The 23786-nt window shown below is 44.4% G+C and overlaps 1 protein-coding gene across 1 annotated transcript in view; it reads right to left on the minus strand.

Moving 5' to 3' along the window:
* The window catches only part of LOC138662700 (gamma-aminobutyric acid receptor subunit beta-4-like), a 384988-nt gene that overhangs the window by 258764 nt on the left and 102438 nt on the right, over positions 1–23786 (minus strand). Inside the window, exon 3 of the mRNA XM_069748573.1 lies at positions 5364–5431. Within this exon, the coding sequence (XP_069604674.1) occupies positions 5364–5431 (68 nt within the window). The remainder of the gene's footprint in view (positions 1–5363; positions 5432–23786) is intronic.

Below are 23786 nucleotides of genomic sequence, written 5' to 3' on the forward strand. Positions count from 1 at the left end.
TTCCTACACCAATTCTTGAGCCACTTATTAACCTCCCTAATCTCCCGCTGCCTCTCTGGCGTGGCACGTGGTACAGGCAGTATTTCGGAAAATACCACGTTGGAGGTCCTTGCTTTCAGCTTGCGGCCTAATTCCCTGAAATCATCTTTAAGGACCTTCCACCTACCTCTAACTTTGTCATTAGTGCCAATGTGCACCATGACCGCTGGGTCCTCACCAGCCCCTCCCAGTAATCTGTCCACCCGATCAGCGATGTGTTGGACTCGAGCGCCAGGTAGGCAGCACAACGTTCGACGATCCCTGTCTTTGTGACAGATTGCCCTATCTGTTCCCCTAATAATTGATTCCCCCACTACCAGCACCTGTCTGGCCTGCTCTGCTCTCCTATTTCCCTCCTTACTGGAGCAGTCACTCCTCCGGCTTTCAGAGGACATGCCTGGCTGCAGCAGTGCTACCCCTGTACTGGCACCCCCCTCATCTGCCAACTTAGCAAACTTATTGGGGTGTGCCAGATCAGGACTAGCCTCCCTGGCACTCTTCTCTCTACCCCGCTTCCTAACTGTCACCCAGCTTGCTGCTCCACTGTCCTGCAGCTCCATCCTACCATCCCCCCTCATCTATCCCATTGAACGTCTGTTCAGTGAGCAGAAGACTCCTTTCCATATTGTCAGTGGATCTCAGTGTTGCCAGCTGCACATTTAGATCCAGAATCTGGGCTTCCAAATGCACAACGTGCTCACATCTCGCACAGCAGTATGCACCCTCGATCGGCTGCTCAAGGACTGCATACATGTGGCAAGATGTGCACTGGATGGCATTAACAATAGTGGAGCACATTTCTTAATGGGGATTGCACCAGACAGAAACGTTAAATAAAAAATAAATGCAAAGTATCAATAAAATACAGACATCAATTCAGTAATTCCTCCCCTGGAAACTCCCTGACTCCAAAGTCACTGAATCACAAGTCACACACTTACTGCCGTTCACACTTACACTCAGGTCACACTCAGCTCGTTCACACTCGCTAAGCTGAAGATTTAAAGAATTTTTTTTTTCTTTTTCCCCTCAGCAGCAATCCACCTTGCTGTTCAATGCACTTCCAAAAAGGACCATGGGGCACTCGCTATGGGTGGAAGAAAGGCGATTCCAGCAGCTAAATAAGAAAGGATTCTTTACAGTTAGAGCAGTGAGATTGTGGAATGCGACCACAAGAGGTAGTAATGGTAGAGACTATAACCGCTTTAATACAAGGGTCGGATGATTTCCTCAGTACACATAATATTGGGGGTTATAGATAATTTAGTGACAAAAAAAATGTATAATTGAGAGAAAGGGAGAACTTGATGGACCTGAGTCTCTTTTTCAACTATGTAACTATGAGAGGCCCATGCAAAATCGCAGAGACATGTTCTATATTATTCCGAGTGTCAGATCAAATTCAGCAACGCAAGTCTATGGGTCCATGAAAAAATCTGACAGAGCTCGAATGACACCCAGGTGGAGAAAGTTTTTTTACTCCTTAGTGAAAAAAGTTGATGAAACTCTGATGAAACTCAATCTGTGTTTCTCCTACATCCAAAAACTGATGCCTGAATGAGGCCAAACAATCAGTCCACAAGAAAAAAATCGAACTTGATTGTAAAAGTTCTGTGATCCATTTGTACAAGTAACAGATAGCACATGAACCCCCAAAAATGGTTGTGAGAAAGAGTCCTTAGGCAGAGTGAATGAATGAATGAATATATATATATTGCCTAATGTCCTTACCGCCACAGGGTCCCCCTGCTTTATGTCACCAGCATTCCTCAGCAGCATATAGGCTACGTCTGACTTCTAGCTATCCGTCAGCCCAGATATTAGGACTCGGAGGCAATTTTTTTTCCCGCTAATTTAAATCCCAATTTTTTGGTTTAGTCCCTTCCTGCTGCAGACAGTTTAGTGAGGACGTACTGGGCCACATGCCTTTAAGGGAGGACGACATGACAGGGTTGAGAGGGACCATAGGGAGTGAACGAAAAGAAGTGGGTTAGGATTAAGGGGGGTAGTAGATTTGAATTATGGGTCTAGGATTGGGTTATGGGGAAAATAGGCGGGAATAGGGTGGTGCTGGGGGGGGCTAATATAAATGGGGGCATCTATCTTAGAGGAGCAACCATTTTGGTGCCCTCTTAGCAGTGAAACAAGCTCCCACCCACCCTCCCTTAAATTTGAGGAGTTTCTCGGTTGTGTGTAGGAGTGGGAATCGTGGTATGAGTTCAGGGTAAGTTCGGTGCGGATTTGATTGGGTTTTCGCAGGTGTTTCTGGGTGTGCTTTGTTGCGGCAGCAAAGGCGGGGGGGAGGAGGTCCTCGAAGTTGGTGGTGCCAATAAATGGCGGCTCGGGGGGGGATTTTAAGATCCTGGACTCCCCCTGGTGTGGTTTAAAATGGAAGGGAAATATGGTGGTTACACAGTTGAGATGACTGGGGCCGTGGGTACTTTGGCGGATATTGGCCGGGCGAGTCTCTTAGCGTCTCTGAGCTGGTGCCTAGCGGCTAGAGGCAAGATGCGACCTGGAGGCCAAATTATGGTTATTTGTACCTGAGTTGGTTACTTGTTGGGGCTTCCAGGACCTCCCTCTCCGGGGTTTAATGTTAAACGAATAAACTGTTATGTTTGAATGTTAAAGGCTGCTGTGGCCAATTTATCCAAATAAATGTTTGATGGGTAGTCATTTGGGCGTGGGGTAGAATATTGTTTTGAGGGAGGGCTTTAGGGGTGATATTGGTTTGTATAAGGGAAACTCACGGGCATCACGAATACCCTATGTCATGGTGATCTGAACTGAAGGCCACATTTACACATTCAGTATTTGGTCAGTATTTTGCATCAGTATTTGAAGCCAAAACCAGGAGTGGGACAAATAGAGGAAAAGTATAATAGAAACATATGCACCACTTCTGCATTTATCACCCACTCCTGGTTTTGGCTACAAATACTGATGTAAAATACTGACCACATACTGCTAGTGTGACGGCAGCCTAACAGAAACACGTCACCACCATTTATCAGCCACTCCCGATTTTGCTTTACAAATAATGATCTAAAATAATGAACGTGTGAACGTGGTCTAAAACACACGGTCATACCATGTGAAATAGTAATAATGACCTTTTTCTATACGTCTACTTTACTTTGACATGATTTTTTTCAAGGTCATTTTATATTTTTAGGATTTGGAAAAGATTATTATATAGCAGCAATTCTTCCAATTTTCAAGACATTTTCAAAAACATGTTTTTGGCTACTAATCCATTTCTATAGTGGCTTTGAGTCCCATATGTTTCAGAAAGACTATATAAAGCTTTTAGGATGTTTGCTATCCCGTCAGGTGTTTCATGAGACTTAAGGGGAATCAGTCAGTAGGATCGTCCCTCTTGAGCCATCTTCAGGGGTGTCAAACTGCATTCCTCAAGGGCCGCAAACAGGTCATGTTTTCAGGATTTCCTTAGCATTGAACAAGGTGCTGTAATCATTATGTGTGTAGGTGATTAAATTATCACCTGTGCAATACAAGGAAATCCTGAAAACATGACCTGTTTGCGGCCCTTGAGGAATGCAGTTTGACACCCCTGATCTACATGGTCATGTGGGTCAAAAGAAGCTGAATAACATGACACCTTAATATCTGTGATCCGATGTCTTATTCCAGAGAAATCTGTGTTTTTCTTAATATGTAAATGACCTATTAAGATCTATGGGCCGGACATAGATCTCTCTGAGACTCCACCTCCAGAAATTATTACAAACTAAAGCAAATTACAAAAGTGCTACTCCTTTAAGCCTCATTCAGATGTCAATGATTTTTCCATTTTGCTAAGAAACACTGTATTTTTTAGTGTTTTCTTTTTACTAGAGTGTCAGCTTTTACCATCAGAGTTTGAGCAGAGTTCTATCACTTTTTCTCAGATGAAGGAAAAATAATAATCAATTTTATTATCAAAACAGTCTGTGAAAAACACACAGCATGGATGGCATGCGAGTGCTGTCCAAATTGTTCCCAGCCCATAAACTTGCAATGGCGAGTTTGATCCGAGACTCAGATCAAACTTGAACATGTCTACATTGCTTTTATGCAGACCACTCAGTTTACAATATATGGAGAGCCCCATAGACTTTCCATACAAGTTATTTCTGTAAAAAGCTCAAATAGAACCCATATGACAAAAACTGATGTCTGAATGAGCCCCAAGTCCATGTTTCTCTTTTGGAAACCAGATTTTAACTGAGAAACATATAATTGCTTATGATTATTATTTATTTAAATAATTAAAAAAAAACTGCGTGGGGACGCCTCTATTCTTGATAACCAGCCTCGCTGAAGCTAACAGATGAGGGTTGCAGCCCGCTGCTGTGAGTTTTGCCTGGCTGGCTATCAAAAATACAGAGGAACCCACACTGGATTTTTTATTTATTTATAGTACAGGTGGCAGCTTATAAATACTCCCATCAGCCACTCCTGCTCTCACTGGTATTAGCGGCAGCATGCGTAGGCTGATGGGAGTAGTAGTCCAATCAGCCACCGCCTGCTGTTGCTGTTATAAGCTGAATATAACCCTCACCATTGTACCTTGCTCATGCTGATCTCCGGCAGAGCAGGGGAGAATGATGAGAGGTGTCTTCAGCACCCGACACTGGGGAACAGCGCTAACTGTACCGCTGCTTCTCAGGCGCCTGGATGTGTCACATGGATGACATCCCACTGTGTCATTCGTGTGCATGTGTGCGGGATGTTTTGCAGCCCGTGCTGCTCTTAAGGCCTGTCCCACACGTCCAGATAATTCCGGTACCGGAAAAAATTGGTACCGGAATTATCCGTGTCCGTGTGCCCCTATGTTTCTGTGGTACATCAGTGTGGCACACGAGCGCCACACGTGTGCCGCCCATGTGCCCACTGGGTACCACATGCACCGTGCTGGGTACCACACATACCAGCATCTGGTGCTGAAGCCCCATTCATATCAGTTGTACGGTTATGTGCGGATTCCACCTGCAGTTTTACACCTGCAGATTCCTATTATGGAGCAGGTGTAAACCGCTGTGGAATCCGCACAAAGAATTGACATGCTGCAAAATAAACAACGCTGCGTTTCCGTGCGTCTTTTTCCGCAGCATGTGCACTGCGGATTTTGTTTTCCATATGTTTACATGGCACTGTAAAACAGCTGCAGATCCTCAATGTGTGCACATAGCCGGAACCTTTGCAGACTTACCAACATTTCATTTTCATCCAAACAGTATATAACAATAAAAGGTGATGAAACAACAAACTACCGATGTAACTTTGCACTAATAATCAGTAAATGACTTTATTTTACTCACCATATTGACCTCAGATATTTGGTCAATGCTGGATATGTGTATACTCATCCCCACAGTGACCGGAGGACCTGAAAAAAAAAGTATTTCCCTGATTATTAGCAATAATTTGTAGGATTATTAGCAAGACAATCATTTTGATAATTCTGTAATACATACATTAGCATATTTTAAGAAACTTGGTACAGTATGTAGGTGAAAAACAAGGCTGAGACCAAAGCGAGTGTTCAACAGCTGATGCATGCTTCTGTTTAACCTGATCATGGCGTAAAGGCCACATTCACACGGTCAGTATTTGGTCAGTATTTTACCTCAGCATTTATAAGAGAAAACCAGGAGTGGGTGATAAAGCAGAAGTGGTGCATATGTTTCTATTATACTTTTCCTCTATTTGTTCCACTCCTGGTTACAAATACTGAGGTAAAATACTGACCAAATACTGCTAGTGTGATGGCAGCCTGATGCTTATGCCTTCAAATAGGAGCCTGTTCCTTTTCAGCTGCTGGGGACAGATGAGGACTGAGTGTACAGTAGCTGCTTGTTTCTTCTTTACTGTAGCTCAGGGCTCATGCAGACGTCCGTGCATGTCAGTCTGATCTTGGACCACACTGCACGGAATGGCCATGGCTCTCCCCATCCGAGCATCGTAGCCGTCATGCTCCAGTCAGTAGAGCCACGGCCAGTTCATGCATTGTGGTCCGAGATCAGACAAATTTGCACGGACTTCTACATAAGCCTTAGGCCGGGATCACACATGCGAGAAATATGTCCGAGTCTCGCATGGTAATCCCCGGCCCTGCACCCGACACTCAGGAGCGGAGCGCGCGGCTCCATGTATTGCTATGCGGCCGCACGCTCCGCTCCGGAGTGCAGGCGGCAGGGCCGGGGATTACCATGCGAGACTCGGACGTATTTCTCGCATGTGTGATCCTGGCCTTACACAGTGCTCAATCTTAAGCTACATTCACACATCTGTCGCTGTAACTCTTTCTCTCGGACAGCATATTGAGTTTCATTCATCTATGTACACATCAGATTTAAAAACAGGTCCCTGTCCCCGATCCATGAGACTCAGAAAATGTCCTATCCTCATCCGCGTTGTGCATGAAGTTCAGCCCCTGAAGGGGTTTTCACATGAACAAAAGTCAATTTTAATAATTTCCACAACTGGATGTGATAAATAAAATGTTCCTGTGCTGAGATAATCTTAAAAATGTGCCCCTGCTGTGTACTGTGTAATGGCCGTGTCTGACTGTACAGGAACGTGGTCTGATCATATCACAGCTCCTGGGTGAGGAGGAAGCAAAAGAGGATACAGACAGGACAGCATGGGGTCACAGATGATTCTTTCTGTGAGGTAAATAATTTTCCTCCCTGCTTTTAACCCCTTAACCAACAGAGGTATTGTCTGTTTATGCATTTTCATTTTTTGCTTCCCTTCTTCCCAATGCCATAACTTTTGTATTATTCTGTCAATATGGCCATGTGAGGGCATGTTTTTTTGCGGGACGAGTTGTGCTTTTGAACGACTCCATTCATTTTAACATATCGTGTATTGGAAAATGGGAAAAAATTTCCTAGGGGTTTGAAATTGCAAAAAGAGTGCAATCCCACAGTGTTTTTTTTTTTTGCTACCATATTCAATAAATGCTAAAACTGACCTGCCATTATGATTCTCCAGGTCATTACGAGTTCACAGACACCAAACATGTCTAGGTTCTTTTTTATTCAAGTCGTGAAAAAAATTCCAAAGTTTGCTAAAAAAAAAGAAAAAATTGCGCCATATTCCGAGACCCGTAGCATCTTCATTTTTCGTGATCTGGGGCTGGGTGAGGGCTCATTTTTTTGGGGGGCAAGCTGACGTTTTTAATGGTCCTATTTTGGTGCAGATAAGATCTTTTGATTGCCCGTTATGCAATGTCGCAGCGACAAAAGAAATGCAATTCTGGCGTTTTGACGCCGTTTAACAATCGGGTTAATTCTTCTTTGTTTATATTGATAGATCGGGTGATTCTGGATGTGGCGATACCAAATAAATGTATGTTTGATCATTTTTGTATTGCTTTATTTTGAGTGAGGCGAAAGAGGAATGATTTTATTTTATTTTATTTTTTAAATATTTCTAAAAACATTTTTTTTACTTTTGGCACGCTTCAATAGTCTCCATAGGAGACTAGAAGTGGCCTAAACCAATGGGCTCTGCTGCATACAGGCAATGATCAGATCGCTTGCATGTAGCAGAATACCTCACTTGCTATGAGCGCTGTTATGTTAACCAATTCAGTAACACAATGGACATAGCGGTCAGAACACATACAGTGATCTGACAAACACCCAAAATTAAAGAACGAGCTCTGAGACGTGGGAACTCTGCAGACCGCAATCCCTGATCCTATCAAACCACACTAAAGGTAGCCGTGGAGCGCTCCTGACCAGAACCTAGGCGCCTCGTCACAGCCTGAGAAACTAGCTATTCCTGAAGACAGAAAAATAAGCCTACCTTGCCTCAGAGAAATTCCCCAAAGGAAAAGGCAGCCCCCCACATATAATGACTGTGAGTAAGATGAAAACACAAACATAGAGATGAAACAGATTTAGCAAAGTGAGGTCCGACTAGCTGAATAGAACGAGGATAGGGAAGATAACTTTGCGGTCAGCACAAAAACCTATAAATAACCACGCAGAGGGGACAAAAAGACCCTCCGCACCGACTAACGGTACGGAGGTCGTCCCTCTGCGTCTCAGAGCTTCCAGCAGGCGAGCAAAAACAAATAAAGCAAGCTGGACTGAAAACTAGCAACAAAATAACAAAAGCAAAACTTAGCTTTGTAGAGCAGCAGGCCACAGGAATGATCCAGGGAAAAAACCAGTCCAACACTGGAACATTGACAGGAAGCATGGATCAAACCATCAGGTGGAGTTAAGTAGAGAAGAAGCTAACGAGCTCACCAGATCACCTGAGGGAGAAAACTCAGAAGCTGCAGTACCACTTTCCTCCACAAACGGAAGATCCCAGAGAGAATCAGCCGAAGTACCACTTGTGACCACAGGAGTGAACTCTGCCACAGAATTCACAACAGTACCCCCCCCCTTGAGGAGGGGTCACCGAACCCTCACCAGAGCCCCCAGGCCGACCAGGATGAGCCACATGAAAGGCACGAACAAGATCGGGAGCATGGACATCAGAGGCAAAAACCCAGGAATTATCTTCCTGAGCATAACCCTTCCATCTAACCAGATACTGGAGTTTCCGTCTTGAAACACGAGAATCCAAAATCTTCTCCACAATATACTCCAATTCCCCCTCCACCAAAACCGGGGCAGGAGGCTCAACAGATGGAACCATAGGTGCCACGTATCTCCGCAACAATGACCTATGGAATACGTTATGTATGGAAAAAGAATCTGGAAGGGTCAGACGAAAAGACACAGGATTAAGAACCTCAGAAATCCTATACGGACCAATAAAACGATGTTTAAACTTAGGAGAGGAAACCTTCATAGGAATATGACGAGAAGATAACCAAACCAGATCCCCAACACGAAGTCGGGGACCCACACGGCGTCTGCGATTAGCGAAACGTTGAGCCTTCTCCTGGGACAAGGTCAAATTGTCCACTACCTGAGTCCAAATCTGCTGCAACCTGTCCACCACAGTATCCACACCAGGACAGTCCGAAGACTCAACCTGTCCAGAAGAGAAACGAGGATGGAACCCAGAATTGCAGAAAAACGGTGAAACCAAGGTAGCCGAGCTGGCCCGATTATTAAGGGCGAACTCAGCCAAAGGCAAAAAGGACACCCAGTCATCCTGATCAGCAGAAACAAAGCACCTCAGATATGTTTCCAAGGTCTGATTGGTTCGCTCGGTCTGGCCATTAGTCTGAGGATGGAAAGCCGAGGAAAAAGACAAGTCAATGCCCATCCTACCACAAAATGCTCGCCAAAACCTCGAAACAAACTGGGAACCTCTGTCAGAAACAATATTCTCTGGAATGCCATGCAAACGAACCACATGCTGGAAGAACAAAGGCACCAAATCAGAGGAGGAAGGCAATTTAGACAAGGGTACCAGATGGACCATCTTAGAAAAGCGATCACAGACCACCCAAATGACTGACATCTTTTGAGAAATGGGAAGGTCAGAAATAAAATCCATAGAGATATGTGTCCAAGGCCTCTTCGGGACCGGCAAGGGCAAAAGCAACCCACTGGCACGAGAACAGCAGGGCTTAGCCCGAGCACAAATCCCACAGGACTGCACAAAAGTACGCACATCCCGCGACAGAGAGGGCCACCAAAAGGATCTAGCCACTAACTCTCTGGTACCAAAGATTTCAGGATGACCAGCCAACACCGAACAATGAAGTTCAGAGATAACTCTATTCGTCCACCTATCAGGGACAAACAGTTTCTCCGCAGGACAACGATCAGGTTTATTAGCCTGAAATTTTTGCAGCACCCGCCGCAAATCAGGGGAGATGGCAGACACAATTACTCCTTCCTTGAGGATACCCGCCGGCTCAGATAAGCCCAGAGAGTCGGGTACAAAACTCCTAGACAGAGCATCCGCCTTCACATTTTTAGAGCCCGGAAGGTACGAAATCACAAAGTCAAAACGGGCAAAAAACAACGACCAACGAGCTTGTCTAGGATTCAAGCGCTTGGCAGACTCGAGATAAGTCAAGTTCTTATGATCAGTCAATACCACCACGCGATGCTTAGCTCCTTCAAGCCAATGACGCCACTCCTCGAATGCCCACTTCATGGCCAGCAACTCTCGGTTGCCCACATCATAATTTCGCTCAGCAGGCGAAAAATTCCTGGAAAAGAAAGCGCATGGTTTCATCACTGAGCAACCTGAACCTCTCTGTGACAAAACAGCCCCTGCTCCAATCTCAGAAGCATCAACCTCGACCTGGAACGGAAGAGAAATATCTGGTTGACACAACACAGGGGCAGAAGAAAAACGACGCTTCAACTCTTGAAAAGCCTCCACAGCAGCAGAAGACCAATTGACCACATCAGCACCGTTCTTGGTCAAATCGGTCAATGGTTTAGCAATACTAGAAAAATTGCAGATGAAGCGACGATAAAAATTAGCAAAGCCCAGGAACTTTTGCAGACTTTTCAGAGATGTCGGCTGAGTCCAATCATGGATGGCTTGGACCTTAACAGGATCCATCTCGATAGTAGAAGGGGAAAAGATGAACCCCAAAAATGAAACCTTCTGCACACCAAAGAGACACTTTGATCCCTTCACAAACAAAGAATTAGCACGCAGGACCTGAAAAACCGTTCTGACCTGCTTCACATGAGACTCCCAATCATCCGAGAAGATCAAAATGTCATCCAAGTACACAATCAGGAATTTATCCAGGTACTCTCGGAAGATGTCATGCATAAAGGACTGAAACACTGATGGAGCATTGGCAAGTCCGAACGGCATCACGAGATACTCAAAATGACCCTCGGGCGTATTAAATGCAGTTTTCCATTCATCGCCCTGCTTAATTCGCACCAGATTATACGCACCACGAAGATCTATCTTTGTGAGCCAACTAGCCCCCTTAATCCGAGCAAACAGATCAGATAACAATGGCAAGGGGTACTGAAATTTAACCGTGATCTTATTTAGAAGGCGGTAATCTATACAAGGTCTCAGCGAACCATCCTTCTTGGCTACAAAAAAGAACCCTGCTCCTAATGGCGACGATGACGGGCGAATATGCCCCTTCTCCAGGGATTCCTTCACATAACTGCGCATAGCGGTGTGCTCAGGCACGGACAAATTAAACAATCGACCTTTTGGGAATTTACTACCAGGAATCAAATTGATAGCACAATCACAATCCCTATGCGGAGGTAGGGTATCGGACTTGGGCTCATCAAATACATCCCGGTAATCAGACAAGAACTCTGGGACCTCAGAAGGGGTGGATGACGAAATTGACAGAAATGGAACATCACCATGTACCCCCTGACAACCCCTGCTGGAAACCGACATGGATTTCCAATCTAATACTGGATTATGGACTTGTAGCCATGGCAACCCCAAAACGACCACATCATGCAGATTATGCAACACCAGAAAGCGAATATCCTCCTGATGTGCAGGAGCCATGCACATGGTCAGCTGGGTCCAGTACTGAGGCTTATTCTTGGCCAAAGGTGTAGCATCAATTCCTCTCAATGGAATAGGACACTGCAAGGGCTCCAAGAAAAACCCACAACGCTTAGCATACTCTAAGTCCATCAAATTCAGGGCAGCGCCTGAATCCACAAATGCCATGACAGAATACGATGACAAAGAGCAGATCAAGGTAACGGACAGAAGAAATTTTGACTGTACCGTACCAATGGTGGCAGACCTAGCGAACCGCTTAGAGCGCTTAGGACAATCAGAGATGGCATGAGTGGAATCACCACAGTAGAAACACAGACCATTCAGACGTCTGTGTTCATGCCGTTCAACTCTGGACAAAGTCCTATCGCACTGCATAGGCTCAGGTTTAAGCTCAGTTAATACCGCCAAATGGTGCACAGATTTACGCTCACGCAAGCGTCGACCGATCTGAATGGCCAAAGACATAGATTCATTCAGACCATCAGGCATAGGAAATCCCACCATGACATCTTTAAGGGCTTCAGAGAGACCCTTTCTGAAAATCGCTGCGAGCGCAGCTTCATTCCATTGAGTGAGTACAGACCACTTTCTAAATTTTTGACAGTATACCTCTATCTCATCCTGACCCTGACACAAAGCCAGCAAATTTTTCTCTGCCTGATCCACTGAATTAGGCTCATCGTACAGCAATCCGAGCGCCAGGAAAAACGCATCAATATTACTTAATGCAGGATCTCCTGGCGCAAGAGAAAATGCCCAATCCTGAGGGTCGCCACGCAAAAAATAAATAATAATTCTCACTTGTTGAGCTGGGTCACCAGAGGAGTGAGGTTTCAAGGCCAAAAACAATTTGCAATTATTTTTGAAATTCACAAACTTGACTCTATCACCATAAAACAAATCAGGAATAGGAATTCTTGGTTCAAAAATAGGCTTCTGAACCACCAAATCTTGAATCTTTTGCACATTTATAACGAGATTATCCATTGAAGAGCACAGACCCCGAATCTCTATGTCCACACCTGTGTCCTGAACCACCCAAATGTCTAGGGGAAAAAAAAGACAAAACACAGTGCAAAGAAAAAAAAATGGTCTCAGAACTTCTTTTTTCCCTCTATTGAGAATCATTAGCACTTATGGCTTCCTGTACTGTTATGTTAACCAATTCAGTAACACAATGGACATAGCGGTCAGAACACATACAGTGATCTGACAAACACCCAAAATTAAAGAACGAGCTCTGAGACGTGGGAACTCTGCAGACCGCAATCCCTGATCCTATCAAACCACACTAAAGGTAGCCGTGGAGCGCTCCTGACCAGAACCTAGGCGCCTCGTCACAGCCTGAGAAACTAGCTATTCCTGAAGACAGAAAAATAAGCCTACCTTGCCTCAGAGAAATTCCCCAAAGGAAAAGGCAGCCCCCCACATATAATGACTGTGAGTAAGATGAAAACACAAACATAGAGATGAAACAGATTTAGCAAAGTGAGGCCCGACTAGCTGAATAGAACGAGGATAGGGAAGATAACTTTGCGGTCAGCACAAAAACCTATAAATAACCACGCAGAGGGGACAAAAAGACCCTCCGCACCGACTAACGGTACGGAGGTCGTCCCTCTGCGTCTCAGAGCTTCCAGCAGGCGAGCAAAAACAAATAAAGCAAGCTGGACTGAAAAATAGCAACAAAATAACAAAAGCAAAACTTAGCTTTGCAGAGCAGCAGGCCACAGGAATGATCCAGGGAAAAAACCAGTCCAACACTGGAACATTGACAGGAAGCATGGATCAAAGCATCAGGTGGAGTTAAGTAGAGAAGAAGCTAACGAGCTCACCAGATCACCTGAGGGAGAAAACTCAGAAGCTGCAGTACCACTTTCCTCCACAAATGGAAGATCCCAGAGAGAATCAGCCGAAGTACCACTTGTGACCACAGGAGTGAACTGTGCCACAGAATTCACAACAGAGCGCCGACCACCGGGTGGCGCACATAGCAATCTAGCTATGACAATCATAGAGGTCTGCTGGAGACTTGACGTGACGGGGTCACCGATGGGCGGGATTTCCGGCACGCTTGCCGGAAGTGCAAGTTAAATGCTGCTGTCAGAGACTGACATAACAAATGAAATAAAAAATAAGACTCTTGAACCAGTAGGAACAGGTCAAGGAGGTTGTAGGAGGTGGAGGTTGTAGGTGAACATGGTGGCATAGGTGAAGAGGCAAGGGAGGAAGAATCTAACACTTTTTTTTCAGTGTTTTTTCATTTTTTTTGTTTTTAGTATTTTTTTTCATGGAACTGACTTAAAGCAAGCCATAAATATCAAAACTAAAACTAGCAATCTAGAACCAGGAGGCATAGTTCCAAGCAGAGGAATAGGTAGATGTGGCAGTGTAGATGGAAGAGACAAGGGAGGAGTAATCCAACACTGTTCTTTTTTTTTTCAGTGTTTTTCATTTTTTTTTTTAGGTATCTGACTTAAAACAACCTAGAATTCACAAAACTTAAAATAGCATTCTAGTGGTCCAAGTGGAAGAATGGTGGATGTGATGGTGAAAGTGGAGGTGGAAGAGGCTAGGGTGGAGTAATCAAATACGGTTTGCTTGTTTTTTTTTGTTTTTTAATTTTATTTAGGGAACTGAATTAAAAGAACATAGAATTAACCGAAAATAAACTAAAAAGCTACAACCAGGGGTTGGAGTTGCAACTGGAGGAGGGGTAAAGGAGGTGGACATGCTGGTAAAGGTGGAGGAGGAGGTGGCCAATACAGTTTTTTTTTTATTTGGGGCAGAGGCCCCCAAATTAAACAAATGGCAAATAGAGTTGAAGTCTGGCTAGGTGCGGCTGGTATAGTTGTCTAGTCATCCAAAGGTATGGAAAAGTCCTGTGGCTGTGGGATCTACGAACGGTTCATTCTAAGGAATGTTAGCTTCCCTACGTTGGATGTGGACAGGCCAGCACCTCCTTCCAAGGCATGAATGGCGAGCTCAGGCCATGTGTTCAATGTGGAGACCCAGAAGCAGACCCAGACCTATCAGTTAGTAAGTGGAGATGTGTGGACAGGTACTTTTCCACCATGTTGTTGTAACTCTGCCTCCTTCCAATACGGAACATGTCAGATAGTGGTGCCGAATGTTGTGGCCTGCTCATAGAGTTTTGACACGTTTTGACCATGGTAATCCTGCCTTACACGGTGCTAAAGGTACCCAAGCTGTGTTGTCAACTACCTCCTTCGACTCTGCCTTGTTGTTCCACTGAGCCCTCGCTGTCCGGTGGGAAAGCCATCAATAGTTGCTCCACCAGCATGTATTTGTATTCACACATTTCACATATTTTGTATGGAGCACTATGTGGTGCCCATAATACTGTATGGAGCAATATATGGGACTCATTATTCTGTATGGAGCAATGTATGGGGCTTGTTATACTGTATGGAGCAATATATGGGACTCGTTATTCTGTATGGAGCAATATATGGGGCTCATTATTCTGTATGGAACAATATATGGGGCTCATTATTCTGTATGGAACAATATATGGGGCACATTATTCTGTATGTAGCAATATATGGGGCTCGTTATACTGTAAGGCATAATATATGAGGCTCTTTATTCTGTATGGAGCACTATGTGGTTCCCATAATACTGTATGGAGCAATGTATGGGGCTCATTATTCTGTATGGAACAATATATGGGGCTTGTTATACTGTATGGAGCAATATATGGGGCTCATTATTCTGTATGGAGCAATATATGGGGCTCATTATTCTATATGGAGAAATATATGTGGCTCGTTATTCCGTCTGGAACAATATATGGATCTCGTGCAGAGACTAAAGAAGAAAAGAGCGCAAATAATAGTGCACACACAGCACGTCTCATAAATAAGAAGGCTCTAGTTTGACAGAAGTGCCAGAAGGGCCATTACACATATAAAAAACAATTAAAACCATACCAAAAAATGAGACATACAAAAGGGATGATTGAGCAGGCAAGTGAATAAGAGTAATCCTCTTATAAGTATATACTTACGCAATACATATCCTCAATAATAAACATCCCAAAGGGTAATAATTATAAGTTATAAAATAAATAGACCTACAGGAGGAATCATGCATCTCATGCTTATTGAAATATGATATTCTCAATAAGTGGCAAAGCCACAAAATTTCTTAATAAAACATTTTTTATATTTTATTTTATTATTATTGCATATGTAATAGTATAACATGCCACTCAATTAGAAAATGTTAAATCAGATATTAACCCCTTCATGACCCAGCCTATTTTGACCTTAAAGACCTTGCCGTTTTTTGCAATTCTGACCAGTGTCCCTTTATGAGGTAATAACTCAGGAACGCTTCAACGGATCCTAGCGGTTCTGAGATTGTTTTTTCGTGACATATTGGGCTTCATGTTAGTGGTAAATTTAGGTCAATAAATTCTGCGTTTATTTGTGATAAAAACGGAAATTTGGCGAAAATTTTGAAAATTTCGCAATTTTCACATTTTGAATTTTTATTCTGTTAAACCAGAGAGTTATGTGACACAAAATAGTTAATAAATAACATTTCCCACATGTTTACTTTACATCAGCACAATTTTGGAAACAAAATTTTTTTTTGCTAGGAAGTTATAAGGGTTAAAATTTGACCAGCGATTTGTCATTTTTACAACGAAATTTACAAAACCATTTTTTTTAGGGACCACCTCACATTTGAAGTCAGTTTGAGGGGTCTATATGGCTGAAAATACCCAAAAGTGACACCATTCTAAAAACTGCACCCCTCAAGGTACTCAAAACCACATTCAAGAAGTTTATTAACCCTTCAGGTGCTTCACAGCAGCAGAAGCAACATGGAAGGAAAAAATGAACATTTAACTTTTTAGTCACAAAAATTATCTTTTAGCAACAATTTTTTTATTTTCCCAATGGTAAAAGGAGAAACTGAACCACGAAAGTTGTTGTCCAATTTGTCCTGAGTACGCTGATACCTCACATGTGGGAGTAAACCACTGTTTGGGCGCACGGCAGGGCTTGGAAGGGAAGGAGCGCCATTTGACTTTTTGAATCAAAAATTGGCTCCACTCTTTAGCGGACACCATGTCACGTTTGGAGAGCCCCCGTGTGCCTAAATATTGGAGCTCCCCCACAAGTGACCCCATTTTGGAAACTAGACGCCCCAAGGAACTTATCTAGATGCATAGTGAGCACTTTGAACCCCCAGGTGCTTCACAAATTGATCCGTAAAAATGAAAAAGTACTTTTTTTTCACAAAAAAATTCTTTTAGCCTCAATTTTTTCATTTTCACATGGGCAACAGGATAAAATGGATCCTAAAATTTGTTGGGCAATTTCTCCTGAGTACACTGATACCTCATATGTGGGGGTAAACCACTGTTTGGGCACATGGTAAGGCTCGGAAGGGAAGGAGCGCCATTTGACTTTTTGAATGAAATATTATCTCCATCGTTAGCGGACACCATGTCGCGTTTGGAGAGCTCCTGTGTGCCTAAACATTGGCGCTCCCCCACAAGTGACCCCATTTTGGAAACTAGACCCCCCAAGGAACTTATTTAGATGCCTAGTGAGCACTTTAAACCCTCAGGTGCTGCACAAATTGATCTGTAAAAATGAAAAAGTACTTTTTTTTTCGCAAAAAAATTCTTTTCGCCTCAATTTTTTCATTTTCACATGAGCAATAGGATAAAATAGATCATAAAATTTGTTGGGCAATTTCTCCCGAGTACGCCGATACCTCATATGTGGGGGTAAACCACTGTTTGGGCACTCGGCAGGGCTCGGAAGGGAAGGCGTGCCATTTGACTTTTTGAATGGAAAATTAGCTCCAATTGTTAGCGGACATCATGTTGCGTTTGGAGAGCCCCTGTGTGCCTAAACATTGGAGCTCCCCCACAAATGACCCCATTTTGGAAACTAGACCCCCCAAGGAACTTATCTAGATGCATATTGAGCACTTTAAACCCCCAGGTGCTTCACAGAAGTTTATAACGCAGAGCCATGAAAATAAAAAATAATTTTTCTTTCCTCAAAAATGATTTTTTAGCCTGGAATTTCCTATTTTGCCAAGGGTAATAGGAGAAATTGGACCATAAATGTTGTTGTCCAGTTTGTCCTGAGTACGCTGAAACCCCATATGTGGGGGTAAACCACTGTTTGGGCGCACGGCAGGGCTCGGAAGGGAAGGCACGCCATTTGGCTTTTCAAATGGAAAATTAGCTCCAATCATTAGCGGACACCATGTCACGTTTGGAGAGCCCCTGTGTGCCTAAACATTGGAGATCCCCCAGAAATGACCCCATTTTGGAAACTAGTCCACCAAAAGAACTAATCTAGATGTGTGGTGAGGACTTTGAACCCCCAAGTGCTTCACAGAAGTTTATAACGCAGAGCCATGAAAATAAAAAAAAAAAAATATTTTCTCAAAAATGATCTTTTAGCCTGCAATTTTTTATTTTCCCAAGGGTAACAGGAGAAATTTGACCCCAAAAGTTGTTGTCCAATTTCTCCTGAGTACGCTGATACCCCATATGTGGGGGTAAACCACTGTTTGGGCACATGTCGGGGCTCGGAAGTGAAGTAGTGACGTTTTGAAATGCAGACTTTGATGGAATGCTCTGTGGGCGTCACGTTGCATTTGCAGAGCCCCTGATGTGGCTTAACAGTAGAAACCCACCACAAGTGACCCCATTTTGGAAACTAGACCCCGAAAGAAACTTATCTAGATGTGTGGTGAGCACTTTGAACCCCCAAGTGCTTCACAGAAGTTTATAATGCAGAGCCGTGAAAATAATAAATACGTTTTCTTTGCTCAAAAATAATTATTTAGCCCAGAATTTTTTAATTTTCCCAAGGGTAACAGGAGAAATTTGACCCCAATATTTGTTGTCCAGTTTCTCTTGAGTATGGTGATACCCCATATGTGGGGGTAAACTACTGTTTGGGCACATGCCGGGGCTCGGAAGTGAAGTAGTAATGATTTGAAATGCAGACTTTGATGGAATGCTCTGCGGGCGTCACGTTGCGTTTGCAGAGCCCCTGATGTGGCTAAACAGTAGAAACCCCCCACAAGTGACCCCATTTTGGAAACTAGACCCCGAAAGGAACTTATCTAGATGTGTGGTGAGCACTTTGAACCCCCAAGTGCTTCACAGAAGTTTATAATGCAGAGCCGTGAAAATAATAAATACGTTTTCTTTCCTCAAAAATAATTATTTAGCCCAGAATTTTTTAATTTTCCCAAGGGTAACAGGAGAAATTTGACCCCAATATTTGTTGTCCAGTTTCTCCTGAGTACGGTGATAACCCATATGTGGGGGTAAACTACTGTTTGGGCACATGCCGGGGCTCGAAAGTGAAGTAGTAATGATTTGAAATGCAGACTTTGATGGAATGTTCTGCGGGCGTCACGTTGCGTTTGCAGAGCCCCTGATGTGGCTAAACAGTAGAAACCCCCCACAAGTGACCCCATTTTCTAAACTAGACCCCGAAAGGAACTTATCTAGATGTGTGGTGAGCACTTTGAACCCCCAAGTGCTTCATAGAAGTTTATAATGCAGAGCCGTGAAAATAATAAATACGTTTTCTTTCCTCAAAAATAATTATTTAGCCCAGAATTTTTTATTTTCCCAAGGGTTACAGGAGAAATTTGACCCCAAAAGTTGTTGTCCAGTTTCTCCTGAGTACGCTGATACCCCATGTGTGGATGTAAACCACTGTTTGGGCACACGTCGGGGCTCAGAAGGGAAGTAGTGACTTTTGAAATGCAGACTTTGATGGAATGGTCTGCGGGCGTCACATTGCGTTTGCAGAGCCCCTGGTGTGCCTAAACAGTAGAAACCCCCCACAAGTGACCCCATTTTAGAAACTAGACCCCCCAAGGAACTTATCTAGATATGTGGTGAGCACTTTGAACCCCCAAGTGCTTCACAGACGTTTACAACGCAGAGCCGTGAAAATAAAAAATCATTTTTCTTTCCTCAAAAATGATGTTTTAGCAAGCATTTTTTTAGATTCACAAGGGTAACAGGAGAAATTGGACCCCAGTAATTGTTGCGCAGTTTATCCTGAGTACACTGATACCCCATATGTGGGGGTAAACCACTGTTTGGGCACACTTCAGGGCTCGGAAGTGAGGGAGCACCATTTGACTTTTTGAATACGAGATTGGCTGGAATCAATGGTGGCGCCATGTTGCGTTTGGAGACCCCTGATGTGCCTAAACAGTGGTAACCCCTCAATTCTACCTCCAACACTAACCCCCCCACACCCCTAACCCTAATCCCAACTGTAGCCATAACCCTAATCACAACCCTAACCACAACCCTAATTCCAACCCTAACCCTTAGGCTATGTGCCCACGTTGCGGATTCGTGTGAGATATTTCCGCACCATTTTTGAAAAATCCGCGGGTAAAAGGCACTGCGTTTTACCTGCGGATTTTCCGCGGATTTCCAGTATTTTTTGTGCGGATTTCACCTGCGGATTCCTATTGAGGAACAAGAAAATACAACGCAGCGTTTCCGCGCGGTATTTTCCGCACCATGGGCACAGCGGATGTGGTTTTCCATATGTTTACATGGTACTGTAAACCTGATGGAACACTACTGCGAATCCGCAGCCAAATCCGCACCGTGTGCACATAGCCTAATTCTAAAGGTATGTGCACACGCTGCGGAAAACGCTGCGGATCCGCAGCAGTTTCCCATGAGTTTACAGATCAATGTAAACCTATGGGAAACTAAAAACCGCTGTACACATGCTGCAGAAAAACTGCACGGAAACGCAGCGGTTTACATTCGGCAGCATGTCACTTCTTTGTGCGGATTCCGCAGCGGTTTTACAACTGCTCAAATAGAAAATTGCAGTTGTAAAACCGCAGTGAAATGCGCAGAAAAAACGCGGTAAATCCGCCATAAATCCGCAGCGGTTTAGCACTGCGGATTTATCAAATCCGCAGCGGAAAAATCTGCAGAGGACCAGAATACGTGTGCAGATCCCGAACCCTAACCCTAGCCCTAACCCTACCCCTAACCCTAACCCTACCCCTACCCCTACCCCTACCCCTAACCCTACCCCTACCCCTAACCCTACCCCTAACCCTAACCCTACCCCTAACCCTACCCCTACCCCTACCCCTAACCCTACCCCTAACCCTACCCCTAACCCTACCCCTACCCCTAACCCTACCCCTAACCCTACCCCTAACCCTATTCTAACATTAGTGGAAAAAAAAAAATCTTTATTTTTTATTGTCCCTACTAGAGTTGAGCGACCTTGACCTTTTTAGAGTCGAGCCGGGTTTTGCGAAACCCGACTATGTCCAAAGTCGGGTCGAGTGAAATCGGCCGATTATGACGTAAAGTCGGGATCGACCGAAACACGAAACCCAATGCAAGTCAATGGGGCAGCATAGTCGGCAGTGAGTGGGGGCCAGGAAAACACCTAGAGTGCCCATTTTAATGTCAAAACCATCCATTCTTCTTAATGAAGCTTGTCAAGCGTAATTTACCTTAAAATAATTGGAAGGCATTTGAAATTGGGGGTCATTTGGCTAAAGTTGTGGGGGGTAGGGCTGGTTCAAGTAATTAGTGGGCCCAGGAAATCTGGACCACGTCACGGCAGTGGAGCAGGGAGAGGTAAGTATTTCAACTTTGCAAGTGCTGTGATCCTGAGCAAGCAGGGGGGGCCCACTTGTTGGCATTGGCACTGGCACAGGGCCCCTCAAAGTACAGCGGTGTGTTTGCACGGCGGGGGCGCCTCCCACCGGCAGCAACACTTTTGCGTACTATGAGAGGCCCTGTGCCAGTGACGTCGCCAACTAGTATTCCTCCCCCCACCTGATGAAGGAACCTGCACTTTCATCTGCACCTTCCTCTTTGTCCCCGTGTAAGGTGGTATGGTATGCGGGAAGAGCAACCTGACTTTCAGCAGGGTCACAATGTTGTTGTGTAGCGTGCACGGGGAATGTTGCGTTATGGGTCAATGTACCAGCAGACTCATCTATCACTGGCTGGGCAATGGGCACGATGAAGTGGAAACACAGATATAGGCCCAAAGAAGAAAGTGGGCTAAATGCAGTTCAAAATTGGTAACACAGGAATAACCAGGGGGCATTGCAGTGGAGGACAACTGGAATGAGAGGCTGACACAGAGAGTAGGGCCAAATCAGTAAGTAGTCGAAATGCAGTTCAAAATTGGCAACCGTAGTAAACAGGCGGCACAGCTTTGTTCAGTGGAGGAGAACAGCAAGGAGTGGCAGACACCGATAGTAGGCCCCAACCCAACTAGTAGGCCAAATGCAGTCTAACATTAACAACTACTTAACGAGAGGCTGAAAATGGAATTTCAGGACAGGAAACCAGGAGAACAGCAAGGAGTGGCAGACACCGATAGTAGGCCCCAAACCAACTAGTACGCCAAATGCAGTTGTTCCATTTAACCACAATTTAATGAGAGCCTGAAGATAGAAGCTCAGGAAAGGCAACCTGGGGAACACCTTGGAGTGTAACACACCATCTCTCTCCACCCCATACCCATTTTGTAGGCCTAATGCTGTGTACTTTTCTACAACTACTAAACGAGAGTCGGAAGACCGAAGCAATGGCAAGGAAACCTGGGGAACACCTTGGAGTGTAACACACCATCTCTCTCCACCCCATACCCAATTTGTAGGCCTAATGCAGCCTACTTTCCGACACCTACTAAACGAGAGCATGAAGATCGAAGCTCAGGAAAGGCAACCTGGGGAACACCTTGGAGTGTAACACACCATCTCTCTCCACCCCATACCCATTTTGTAGGCCTAATGCTGTGTACTTTTCTACAACTACTAAACGAGAGTCAGAAGACCGAAGCAATGGCAAGGAAACCTGGGGAACACCTTGGAGTGTAACACACCATCTCTCTCCACCCCATACCCAATTTGTAGGCCTAATGCAGCCTACTTTCCGACACCTACTAAACGAGAGCATGAAGATCGAAGCTCAGGAAAGGCAACCTGGGGAACACCTTGGAGTGTAACACACCATCTCTCTCCACCCCATACCCATTTTGTAGGCCTAATGCTGTGTACTTTTCTACAACTACTAAACGAGAGTCGGAAGACCGAAGCAATGGCAAGGAAACCTGGTGAAAACCTTGGAGTGTAACACAACCTGTCTCTACACCCCATACACAATTAGTAGGCCTAATGCAGCGTAGTTTCCAACAGCTACTAAACGAGAGCCGGAAGATCGAAGCTCAGGAAAGGCAACCTGGGGAACACCTTGGAGTGTAACACAACCTCTCTCTACACCACGGAAGGGCTGATTCTTAGGAAGGAAGGCTGTTGTAAATAAGCATTGCGCGTCCGAGGGTGATTATATTCTTATTCGGTATCTACTCACCCTCGGACGCGCCATGCTTCTTGATTTGTAATTAATGTTTATTTGCAATGTGCTTTTGACTTACTCAATTATTTTTTTAATTATTGATTTTATTAAATTAATAGTTTAACATCTTATTGGAAATAATTTAAAGGAGACGCGACAGGACAACACTCGGTGGATGCCATATCTGTGTTAACAACTCCAAAAAACTTTCAGTTAACTTCTTGCAGGAGAAAGAAATTGTAGCTGTTGGACCTTTGTAGTACAGTTCCAGATATTTGTTGTGTGTTTGTTTTGATTGTTAAAATGTCTGCATTTGAGATCTCAACACGATCTTATTTTTTATAATCAAATTAATTTTTTAAATATTTTATTAGGTTGGTTCAAGGGGTACACGGGCCGCAGTAGACAGGTCAGTGGAGGCCTAGTGGAAGGAGGGACCACAGACAGGCATCGAAGGCCTAAAATAATAACACATGGCTGTAGGCAATTTTAAATTGGTTCCAGGGTTACACGGGCAGCAGTGGTGTGGTCAGTGGAGGCCTAGTGGAAGGAGTGACCGCAGACAGGCATCGAAGGCCTAAAATAATCACACATGGCTGTAGGCAATTTTAAATTGCTTCCAGGGGTACACGGGCAGCAGTGGTGTGGTCAGTGGAGGCCTAGTGGAAGGAGTGACCGCAGACAGGCATCGAAGGCCTAAAATAATAACACATGGCTGTAGGCAATTTTAAATTGGTTCCAGGGGTACTTGGGCAGCAGTGCCCTGGTCAGTGTAGTAGTAGTTGAAAGAATGGACCGCAGACAGGCATCGAAGGCCTAAAATAAAAAAATTGGGCTGGCTGTAGGCAATTTTAAATTGGTTCCAGGGGTACACGGGCAGCAGTGGTGTGGTCAGTGGAGGCCTAGT

This window comes from Ranitomeya imitator, chromosome 2 (genome assembly GCF_032444005.1).
Source record: "Ranitomeya imitator isolate aRanImi1 chromosome 2, aRanImi1.pri, whole genome shotgun sequence".
Lineage (NCBI taxonomy): Eukaryota > Metazoa > Chordata > Amphibia > Anura > Dendrobatidae > Ranitomeya > Ranitomeya imitator.